This window comes from Pseudopipra pipra, chromosome 1, assembly GCF_036250125.1.
Source record: "Pseudopipra pipra isolate bDixPip1 chromosome 1, bDixPip1.hap1, whole genome shotgun sequence".
Lineage (NCBI taxonomy): Eukaryota > Metazoa > Chordata > Aves > Passeriformes > Pipridae > Pseudopipra > Pseudopipra pipra.
This window is the reverse complement of record NC_087549.1, coordinates 84,125,811-84,138,260: the sequence shown is the minus strand read 5'-3', so window position 1 is coordinate 84,138,260 and position 12,450 is coordinate 84,125,811. Positions and strand designations below refer to the sequence as shown.

The following is a 12,450-nucleotide window of genomic DNA, read 5'->3' as shown; positions in this document are numbered from 1 at the left end:
CACTGTTTTCCTCACTCATTAGATTTGCCTTTCATTTATCTGATGTCAAACCCTCTTGAGATGAAAGGGCACTACTGTCCCAGAGAGAGCCACAAAGCGGCAAGAACTCAAAAACCTGACAGACCGTGCCTCACCGTCTCATAAAACATGCCTTGGGGATTTTTACCTTGAGGCTTAACAGACCTAAGCAGATACGCCTGAACAGCTTCTTTAAAAAGAATTTTAAAACTCACTAGAAAAAAAAAAACCTTAAAAGACATTTTAAATGATGCCTATGTTGGGAGGCGCATTCATTACTACTCAAAGAAAATCAAACCTCTTAAAAAAGACCACAGCCGAGGCTCTATCACTGGCAATAGGTTGGATAACACATTACTGAAATCTAAAAAGACAAAACAGATCTAGTGTGACATGAATACCTCTAAGTATTACTACATAAAACTAAGTTGCTTTAACATAGTAAAGAGCATGGGCAGTCCTATTAAGTATAAAACTAAAGAACAGTTTAGGCCCAACTGGAAAACAAAAGAGAGAATGCTGACAGCACAGCAGAAGAACTCACATGGTAAAAAAATACGAAAATATAATGGTTCAAGATATGGCAGTTACTTTGGAGAGGATTTATCAAAAAGGTAGCAGGGATTAAGAGACAAAATAGGTAACTGCAAAAACAACCTTTCAACAACACAAAGTGGAACTGAAGAGTCAAATGAAATAATGCAGGCCCTAAATTCTCATAATTAATTGTGCTTTAAGCACAGTATAAAATTTGCTTTACAAAGATTTTAGTTAGTAACCTTTTTTCACTGACAGAAAATGATTGCTTATAGCTTATTAAAAAAAAAACAGTTATAAAACTAAAGAGATTCAGCAACATTTCTAAGCAGGAAAAAAATTCTTAATTCCAGCAATTTAATATTTAGGTTCTGTGTAAGGAATGACTTTAAAAAAAATCTGACGCTATTTTAGGTTTTAATAACACTGAAGTAAAGCTTTTTAAACTGAAATTTTGACAGTTATATTTATCATCCTTTTTGTTCTAATGATCTCACTAGATCCATCCAGCTGGGAGAAGAGGGAAGAAGTTCAGGACAGCACTTTGCTTACACAACCACGGTAGAAAAAAGTCTCAGTGTAAATGCAGAAAAATTCACCTCCCTACTGTTGTTACCAAGAGCTCTCAAATTGAGTAATTTTGTGCAACACTAACAGCAGCAACAGCAGTTCATGACAGTCAACCCAGAAGAGGGAATGTAAAGCTGCATGGAGAAGACTGAACTGGAGGGAAACTCTATGAACATCCCTTTCAGGAAGGAGACAGGACTATTCTCACCTTTGATGCTTGTCGCAGCCATCGCAGATATTCAGTGAAGTTATCAAAACAAATGTAGTAGGTCTGGCTTTGAGGTCCAGAGGAGCTAAATGCTAAACAGTGCTGGTGCTTTTTCACTTCTTCCACCTACAGCAGAAACACGAAACTGTTAGTCAACAATCAAAACAACAATCAAAAGACTCTTTGCAGCACTGCCGAGGGCAAAGTTAAAGTGTGCCCAAGAAGAGCTCATCAAGTAGAGCTGGACTAACCATCTCAAACACTCAAGCTGGATCTCGGCTGTCAAATCTTCACAAATCTACACAGGCAAGAAATGAGAACAGAAGGACAACAAAACTAAAGGAGAAAACCACCAAGAACGTCAACATTTTAATAGAGACTGAACACCATAAAAGGTTGGCCAGTGAAACACATCTAAGGCTGTTTTTATGCAACCTAAAAAAAATACAATTTATAGTTCTGGTTATTAAAAACAAGCTTAACAAAATGCTTCTCTTACAGCCCAATTAAATTCTTTGGCATTTCTCAACTTGCTAAAAAACACCCAGAATACATCATTCTGCTACCATACACGAGAAGTCCCACACAACTTATGGTCTTCATGTCTCAGCACAGCATTCTGGAAAGCCTTTGCAAACCAGGAAGTGTAGAGTATTTATGGGGTTGAGGAAGAATATTTTTTGAGCAATAATTTAAAAAACACTTAGTTCTGTGCCAAGCATCCTCCTCCCAAGCTTTGTCAGCAGAAGCCCTCAGTACATTTTTCTGAGCTTAATTATCCTTTTCTTTTAAAATTTGTTGTCAACTTTCTCCTTAACAGTCTGCATGTTTTACATCACATAAGGTATTTCTGTGCAAAAGCAACTTAGAAATTCCATGTTAAGCAATTAAAAAGAGTACACAACCTTTTCCCTTTTCAAATTCAAAAATATATATATTTTCCATCTCAAAGAGAGGACCAATGGCAACCTGAATCCCGTCCTCTCCAGCATCCTACGGCCAGGAACACAATTCACTGTCAGGAGTTCACACACTGTTGCTAAAAGAGGACAATGTCTCTGCTTCATTATCTCCAGGGAAGAGCTGAAGAATCATGTGAAGAATCATGAAAGGAGACAGGAAAAACAGCTCTTAGAAGGCAGCACTACTTTTCACATTGCTAGTATGGAATATTAATAAATCAACTCTAGTCTGCATATATAATATTGTGAAGCTTGTTCCTCTCCCAATAACTCTTTAGAATTCAACTTATCTTTATATGAAGTAAAGGAAGATTACTTCAGGTGTAAATTAATCCTCAAGCTAATGATTCTCTTCCCAATTACCCTGGCTAAACAAGCCAAATAGTAGTGTCCTGAAACACTGTTTACGTTTAAATAGTAATGTAATCTTACTGTCTTCGCTACAGTTTCACAGCATCACAGCATGGTTAAGGTGGGATCTGTAGAGGTCCTCTGCTCAAGCAGGGCCACCTACAGACAGTTGCCCATACGGTTTTTAAATATCTCCAGGGATCATGAAGAATTCATCACCCCTCTGGGTTACCTGTGTCAGTCACTGTCAGAGTGAAAAAAATTTCCTTTTGTTCATTTGGGAACTCCTGGGTTTCAGATGTAATCAATCAGAAAAAAGTCCAGTTTCAGCTTTTCACTAGTAAAAATGTTTGTTGCTGTTAACTTACAACACACCAGTACTCATACAGTGCTGAACACTCAAAACTCCCCAATGTTCAAAATAAGCCCGCACTCTTACTGGTTAATTTTCAGACCTTAAGAGTAATGCAGCATGGATAAAACCTGGATGAAGAGGTGTGGCATAGATCATACACAACAGAGCTGCATGTATCCTTTAGCTGTGTGCTACTGCACATATAAAACACCTAACATTGCACACAAGAAAAAGAAATTGATTGTGCATCCATTACTTCATTGCTTTAATTCAAACATCCAAAATTGTTGAATATGACTGACCATAATCAAAAGTCATTCATATACTTTGAAAATCCCATTCACAGAAACAAGATTTTGAGGGGTCAGAATAATCCTAATTGAATTCAATCTTCTCTGCGTAAAGAGATAGGGGTTAACAAAGCAAATACATAAAATAAAATATCTTACTTTTCCACCAATTAAAGGGAGGACATGCATCTTTCCAGTCTGGCTTTCTTTTACTGATGAGACAATTAGGCATGTTCCACAAAGGATAGCTTGGCGTCTTGTCCATCTGTTGACTGGCAAATGTATTTTCCCTTTTCGAACATTGTACATTCCTGAGAGCTGAATCCGTTCGGAGCTGCCAATGCTGTGGGGCTTTCCTGAAATAGAAACAAAAGCAACCACTTAATCACAGAAAATCTTTGCCTCTTTCACTTCAAGTCATCCTGAGACTTTATCAGCAAATTTTCAGGTTACAAACTGCAGTGTAACAAATGAAACACAGCTTCAAAACCATGCAAGCAGGTAATTTAATATCAGCTTCAGTACAGACTTCTTTCAGAGGGAGAGGTATACAACAGGTTGGTATCATGAAGAGTAGATCACATTAAATAATCTGCAATAGTCACAGAAGTACCAATTAATGGTACCAGTCTTCTCTATGGAGAGAAATTAAATGTTCATCCACAACAGTAAGTAATTGGTTACTGCTGAGTTCACATTGCCTGCTTGGTAACTGCAGAAGGGGGTGATGTACTGCATGCTGAACTGTATCTTTTCACTTCCATGTCTCTTCTGGCTATACTTCAGGTTATGGTTTGAATAGTTTCAATAGCTTCCCAAAGAATTCAGTTCCTACTTTCCCCAGTCCACCCTGCTCAGTCCAAACCCCACAGCAGAGGTTGTACACTCAGCCACAATGTAAGCAGGTGCAACCTAGATGAAACCCTCAAAGACCCTGCTTTGGTCTGAGTAGAGCTTCAGAAAGTGTGAAGTTCTTTTGTCTGTATTACAATTAATTTACTATTTATAATAATTTAGATTATTAGCATAACTACCAATTAGGTCAAACCTGTTAAATTACTTTAAATGTCTCAGACTCTACTAATCTAATCTATTAATAAGATTCTATTCTATAGAAAAGCATCATGAGCAATGGCAACACAAAGACAAGTATCTCTCATCTCTGCTCTAACAGAACCATGTTCTTTTAGGATGTAAACAGGAAGAAGCATAATTTACTCATTCTTATCTGAGGTATTTATCTATATCAGCTTACTCTATCAAACTCTAAACAGTCCAGCCCAGATCTGAATCATCCAAATACACTAAGTCTTTTGCAAACAGAGTCAAGAGCTAACCACGTTCAGGTTAAACCAGTTCAAATTTATGTACGAACACTGGTGTTGGTGAAACTTGCGGAGGTATCTCCCCTGGATAAACAAACTAAAGGCTATGTTAATTCCAAGTAGCTTCCCCATCACGATAAAAGAGAAATCACCCATTTTCTTCCACTAGCGCTTACCAAAATTCTTAAATACACTGAATTAATAACTAGTTAGGATTCCAGAAAAGCAGAGAGTTGATCCTATCTTCTAACGCTGGTATTTCAGACCAGTGCCAGCTGAACTCCAGCAGTGACAAGCACTGCACACTATTACTTCAACTTGCTATTATTCCTGCTTGCATGACAGCTCATTTGTCTCAATGAGTCTGCTCTTGCCTTCAAATTATCTACGGAAAGATAGAAGACACCTACCACATGCCCTACCCACTGCCATTCTCTCACCCCCGCTTAGCCCGCGCCAATTTTTGTCCTTATCTTTAAAAGCAGCCTTCATGAATCTTCCTGCCAATTTAATGAGCTAACACTTGGCATAGTTACCCTCAAGCCTTGCTCTGCTCTAATAAACACTAGCATTTAGGCTACCGAAGTCTGCCAGTTTGGATCTGCAGGAACATTGCTGTTGCTTGAAGCTGAAAGACAAACTTTAATGCCCGCAAGGTATCAACATCAAATACAAAAAGAGGTGCTCCAAGAAAGCAGTAATTTCATTGCCAAGCAAATTCATATCCAACCACAGGAGCTGTGGAAAAACTCTTTGCCCAACAGAATAGAGGGAAGCAGGGGACATCCATTCTGCAAAGCTACAAGATGACTGATAGGGAACACAAGTGAGTAAATTAGAGCAACTCAGCCTTAACAAATACAAAAGCTGAATCAAACATTACATTTGGAATATGAAACATTTGGTTCTTAACATAACTGATAATTTAAGTAGCTTGTGCAGAACAATGGGTTTCATGCCGTAGAGCACTGATTAAAGAATTAACCACACAGACACAATCAAATCTCTGTAATGAAGTAAAACGTGCCTGGTAAATATTAATAGCACGGTTGTACAAGGAATAGTTGTCAGAGGTGTGGGCAGTTTCACCTCAAAAATTATGTTTTATGATCATCTTCCAGGGTCTGTTTCTGACTGTGCTAACTTCACTGGAAAAGCACAACCCACTGCTGACTGAATCCCTTAGGACTGCAAGGCATAATCTCAATCCATTGGGAAGACAAGCTCATTTAGCATTTCAACATGGCCTAATGCAACTTTACCCATCCAGGAACAAAGGGCATAATTTGCACTTAATATGGGCAGAACTGTGTCCTGGAAAACACCAAAGCTCCAAAGTTCTTCAGGATTGTGGTGGATAGCAGAGTACAAGCTCCAGCTGCAGCGCAGTAACCAAGAGGCTTGGTAGGAAACACAACAGCATTCTGGAGCAACTGAGAAGTACCATTACCCTGCCTAGTCTAGTGGTAAAACAACTACCACACTGGGTACTCACACTTCACAAAGGGTGCTGAGAAATTAATCTTGGAAAAAAGTTACAGGGGAAAAAGTCAGATGCCTGAGCAACCTGCTTTCTAGGACCAGACTCTTGAACAAGCTACATGAAGTTAGGTGCTGCTGGACCTGTAAAACTACAAGAGTCTCTAAAAGGCAGTTCTTAAAATTTCATATAAATTCACAGAGGTTGTAAATCACAGTAACAATTATTATCATTAGTAAAGGTTTACTAGAAAAGCCAGAACAGAGCTATCACTAGAAGTAATCATGAGTTTTCTCTCAAACTTCATATTTGATTGGAAAATGACTGGGATAAGAACCTATAGTTATTCCCACAGATACCAAAAAAAATTTTTTAAAAAATTAAATAACTCCTTTAAATTCAAAGGAACCCTTCAAAGGATTTAAGGTGCTTTTTCCCAGAAAGTACTACACTTTGCTAAGTGAAAGCCAGAAGGTTCTTGATGAGAACATACTGGGATATATATACATAAAATACTGGGCCTATTTCATTAAAGCAAATGGCTTCTCTCTTCCTATTCTTGTCTACTTTGCTACATAACCAACCATCTGGTTGGACCAGATGATCTTTCAAGGTCCCTTCCAACCTATGCTCTTCCATGATTCTATAACTTGAAAAGCTCATGTTTAATATTGGATCACATGTTGTTGCCTGAGACGCAATCTGCTCACATATTCAGTTTTCTTCCTGCTAAAGGGTTGTAATAATTGGTATTTGATAGTATCATAGTGTTCCATTATCATGCAAGTGGGGGGGGGGAGAGTAAAAAGCCATTGGCTTATTTTGATTCTAAGCAGAGGTTATTCAAGGACATTCCAACTAATTGTGGAACCAGATTCCTAAATCTGCAGAAGTTTTGCAGGTAACTATGCACAAAAGCTGTTTGAAAAGCAGCAGCCTTGCCTACTGAAAAATACGCTTGGACAGACTGCAGCTTTAAAGAGTTCGGATATTTGCTGCCAAGTGAGCATAAAAGCAGGAAAAGTTTAAATGACAGTGAGCTCTGTCACAGCAGAAGTGGGATAGGACTTGGAAAGTGTGAAGCGATCTAAGGCTGGCTGTTCCTCACTTCAGGGAGGAAAGCAGCAGGTGGCAGAGTCTCCTGCAAGAGGGCTCATCCCTGACAGGCTGGGAGGACAAGGGAAGGGCTCAGAACTGCACCTGCCTTTTCTATGACCTGGAAAATACTCAAATGAGAAGGCAAATGACCTTCTTCTTCCAAGTGTACAAGAGAGACGAGGGGCAATCTGGACTACACCAGAATTCCTTTAGGCTAAGAATCAAACACCACAAATTATTGCATAACTACAGCATCACCACCAAAAATCAGCTGGTTTTGAGGTAACCTGCCAGTGCCAGCACTGTTTCCAGTAAAAGCATCAGCAGTTCTGAAATTATGTTCCTCAATCTGCCTTACAGACCTCCCATTCAAGATTTAGAAGGCTGCAAGAGATTCACATTCAGGTTTTTCTTCAGTTTTAACTAACCCTGAAGGGAGCAGATGAGTTTTCACAGGGGCCTGTGATCATCATGCAGATAAAACGGTAATGATGATCCTTTGTGACTTGAAACAAATTTGAATCCTGCCAAAAACTTCAAATGCAATTATTGCTGCACTGATCAGAGTGGAAGCAAATATGCCAGAACATCTAGAAGAGTTGCATACCAGAAAATGTTTTTCAAACACTAAGCCCAACCAGAGTAGTTTGAGTATTTTAGCAAGAAACCATAAAAAGATTATCTTTCATTTCTGTCAGGTCGCCAAGACTACAGCAACTCCTAAGCACCCCCACAACAGAACTTTTGTTCTGTGTGAGGCATTAGAGGAGATGCCTCAAGGAATTATAAGCAGACCACTCATTTGGCTATCTTGATATTCATGGTTGAATTCCTCTCAGTTTTTGCTTGTCTCGAGTCCTGGAGGGAAACTAGTAGTACTCACAACAAGGACAAAAAACCCCGAGGAATTTGACGGAAACAGCAGAACTGTCACTGGAACCACAAAACTTACCCTGCTTCATAGGAAGCACAAATGGGACACGAGTGATCTTTCCACAATGTTAAAGAACTAAGACCTCACCCCGAGCAGCCTGAGGAAGCTCCAGGTATGCAATATACAGACATCCCGCCTAGTGCAAAGACTTAAAACCTTATTAAACAAATATCCACAGCCACTTGCTTTGGATTCTGGAGTAAAGCTCTTTATCCCAGCAATGGAAGACATATGGAATACATTACCATCAGAAGTTATAAAATACCAGCTCATTATGGGACATAAAAGTACTCAGGGAGAAAAAAAAAGCCTCTCTGCAGCTCTACGGCTGATTAAGTTGCAAGTACTCATTATTCCCCCGTTTGAAAAGTACAGCCAGTAAAGTCTGCCTCTAAAGAACAACTTAAGACATTAGCAAAGTAAGAGCAGTGAAAAGTGTTGACATAAGAAACATGTTCACTTCTGTGCAGCGGGTCTTATTTTTATTACTAATATTGGTTTGATGGAATGAAAACGAAAAATTCCTCGCAATCTGCATGGTGCAGGCAGCCCGGCCAGCTGGAGAGACTGCCCGCCCTGAGTTGTCTTGAGTATTCACCAGTGGTAAGAGAGGCTTAAGTTATTATTTAGTAGGAATACTGTCTTAAGTTCGAAACTTTTCAGAAGTGACTGAATAACTCCGAGTGCCTAATTTAGGGATGTATTTTTCCTGCTACAGCTGGTCAGCTACAGAGGTCGTCATCCTCATCTGCACACTACTGGGCCCCTGGCCTGAGGCCAGCATTGCATCAGCCCTACCACATCAGCTGTTCTGTGCAAGCTGTCCTCGAGCTCTTTCAGACAAAACAGGCTGCTTTAGTTTCTTGCTTCTCTTTTTGAATGAGAGGCCTTAGGGACAGCTCACGGTGAGTAGTTCAGCATGGAGAGAAGAAGAATGGCACGTAGGGGCCAGAGCTGTGACACGGTGGCTGCTGCTAGAGAGGATGTGTAATGAAACCCACCCACGACTTTCAGCAAGTCATGTCAGAAATAAGATAATTCACACGCTAACATTCTGTGAATATCAATTCTTGTGTGCATTGGAGAAAAAGAACACCTACCATTCAATTTTTAAGATTTTGGTCTGAATCCACTTGGGAAAGCAGGGCTATTTCCTAGCTGGTCAGGTGAAACCAACATGGTGGGTGGCAGCCCCTTGGTTCACACCTGAAGCACCGTCCCCACCACCCCTCTGAATTGAAATCAGGAACACCTTGCCTGTGAACCAGCAAACCGAGACTCAGCACTGGTCCTGCCTAAATGTAAGTGCAAAGAGGCCTCAATTAGCTCAAAACACTGAAAGCCCTTGAGTGTCTTTGCCCACCTTTTGGGAAACTGCCACAATAGCTGTTGCTGAACCCTTACTGACAGATAATTCAGCAGATTTCAACTTTTGCTCAAGCCCTTTCACTGAATACAGATAAAGCTACTGCCTGTAACGTTTTTGAAGCTTCTCAGTCATGTAAGGCTGCTTCCCCTTTCATTCTTGTCAAACTAAGGACAGCAGTGATGACTTCAGGCAAGGCCCAGTGCAATGAGATGTATAAAAATAAAGCAGCCAGTTGGATTTAAAAAAAAAAAAAAAGGAAAGGTGGCAAAGGAAGCAGAAAAGCACAAGTAAAACCTTTGAAACTATTTCACTGCTCTCATTTTTATTTGAAACTATGAAGAAAACCTACTTACAGTTACATGCTTATTAGAAGTATTTTTCCTGGTGAAGGTCCACACTGTCATAATTTAAGAACAAAGGCACAGAATTAGCAGGTTTTATGTTTAACTAAGACCAAGGATTCACTTTGTAGTCTCTACCAGCAGGATGCTTTTGCAAAGGTAACAGACCAAGATATATATATATATACACATATCAATCAAAGTTTCACGTGGCAAACCATTCCAAAATCAGCAGTTGAATTTTTGGACTCAAATCTACTTAGACTCGTAAAGATGCCTGTAAGATTCAACACAAGGCTGCCAATAGATTCAGTACTGCTCTGTCAAAGAGGGACACTGTCACCATTATGGTGTTCTTAAGGGCATGTAACTATTAGCTTAGTTACACAGTTTACTCATACTCCTCATTTTGCTGCACTCTGTATTATATGGGTACTGGGGGAAGCTCTGAAGTAGTTACGTTTCTTTTAGGAATTAGCCATTCAAGCTCCACTATTTGAAGGCTGTTATCTTTCAACCTGAGAAACAAAAGCAGACCCCAAATGTTGGATTTTACTAAACTATATTAACTTGGTTTTTTTCTTGAAAGAAACATTCAGCATGAGACAAAACTGGCAAGAGCAGAAGACAGACAAGCCTTTAGTCTTTGTGAAACATGTTCCTCCTACTTTACAGGAAGATCATCCTTAAAAACAAGCATTATCTCTATATGATATGATACAATAAAACATAGTTACTAGTTTAACAGCAATAATCCTGTCTTCCACTTAAGAGTAAATCCTCACTGGAGGAAAGGTTTGTATGTATTTCATAATCCAGAAAATATCCCTCTTCCCCCACTGAGACAGAGTTCAACATTTGTTCACTTGATCATTCACTGTATCTTGTTCTCACATGATTCACCATTCTCCACACAGGAACCCTAAAATCATGGTATCAACACTTCAAAGGATATCACAGGCAAAATTTAACTATAATTATTTTTCTGAAAAGCTTTTCTATCAAATGTCACCTATAACCATAGAAAATTACTGCAATAACTTCACTGTCAAAAACTAAATATCAACTTACAATAAGCAAAAGCTTCTGAAAAAAAAACCTAACAGTGATTCAGCAGAATTCAAGAGCTATTGTTAACCAGCACAACTCCTACACTAGGACAACTTAATAAGAGCAACAGGTTAAAGTAGGATACGCAGTGGTGGACAGGACACACTTGTAATTAAAAGCAAGCAAGCAAAGTGGAAATTCATCTGGATTACTATGCAGAGGAAGCAAACCCAAAGCCTTGGAATTAAATTTTTCTGATTGTAACAAGTGAACTCCAGATCTAGCTGTTCCAAAGTGTTTTGGCAGATTTTACAGTTCAGCTTGTAGAAGCAAACCTCCAAAACATAGATTCAACCCCAACCAACTGAAAACCCACCTGTTTCCAAATTCTTCATTCCATCTATCCCTACAGACTACTCCTGCAGCTCACATTCAAACTCTGAGACCTATGCATTTCCATTCACTTCACTTGTCTGCAGGAAATCCAAGCAAGTTACATGCAAGCAGGTTTGTTTATTTCAGCAAAACAACGAGGCTCTCAAGGCACACGGGATGTCCCAAGTTCTGCTTGCAATGAACTGCAATGGACTGCAGGCTGTTATGTCCAAACATTTAATTTTGAAGCTTGAAAAGGGAAGAGAGTCACTGGCTTTTCAGTAGGAAAACTTAATAGTAACTCTTCTGGGAAAGCCCCGTATGACACCTCTGTATGGAGAAATAACTGAAATATCCTGAAAATGAACCATCAAGAAAAAATGTAATTTTCCTCCTGTGCTTTAAAGTTGTAAAGAGCTACAATATTGGTCAAGGGGCTTCCAGGAAGTATTACCTAAACCAACTTTCCCATCTTGAACTTAGGATTCATTTCAGGAAGTTACTGAATAAATTCATAGTGACATCATCTACCAAGTATTTTTGCTCAAAGTAAATTTAAAACAGAATTAGTCTTACACTGGGAAGATTTGTACTAGTATCTGATCAAATTCCTTACATATATTTCTTTAAAAGAATACTTTAGCAACACATTTCAAACTATCCCTTATTAAGATGGCCTCAAGAAACTCCACTTTCTGAACAGTTTTACAGTTCTGTGCACTGATATTAAAAAGGTGGAAATGCAATAGATGGGGCCAAAAGCACTAGGCCTTACAAACTTGCCAGTAGTACCATGACTTGCATGACAGCATGCACAGCTTCTGTAGGATAGGACCCAATAAATGTTCAACTGATCTTTTCCCTTTCTTCCCAATTCAGCCCCCATAAAGCACAGTTGAACAGAATGCTGGAGATGCACATTTATTTTTGTGAAGTCATGCAAAAATTGAATTCTACTTGTTATACTCCCAATGCACAATAAAGCCACAAGCACAGTAAAATCCCTTGCATCCCAAAGGATACTTACCCTATCTAAAGCAATTGCTGTATTGCCAAAAGCTCTGAGCTAACCAACTGTTTTAGGCAAAGCTGGAGTCTTGATGGAATTGAAGAGCAAAATTACACTGATGACTCCACTGAAGTTAACAGCAGCTTTCAGGTTTTATCAGTGTTAGATGCTCAACATG

The 12,450-nt window shown here is 39.2% G+C and overlaps 1 protein-coding gene across 1 annotated transcript in view; it reads right to left on the bottom strand.

Moving 5' to 3' along the window:
- PHLPP1 (PH domain and leucine rich repeat protein phosphatase 1) overlaps positions 1-12,450 on the bottom strand; it is a 133,727-nt gene that overhangs the window by 56,930 nt on the left and 64,347 nt on the right. The window contains exons 2-3 of the mRNA XM_064662643.1: positions 3,451-3,647; positions 1,334-1,459 (exon numbers count right to left, since the gene is read on the bottom strand). Of these exons, the coding sequence (XP_064518713.1) occupies positions 1,334-1,459; positions 3,451-3,647 (323 nt within the window). The remainder of the gene's footprint in view (positions 1-1,333; positions 1,460-3,450; positions 3,648-12,450) is intronic.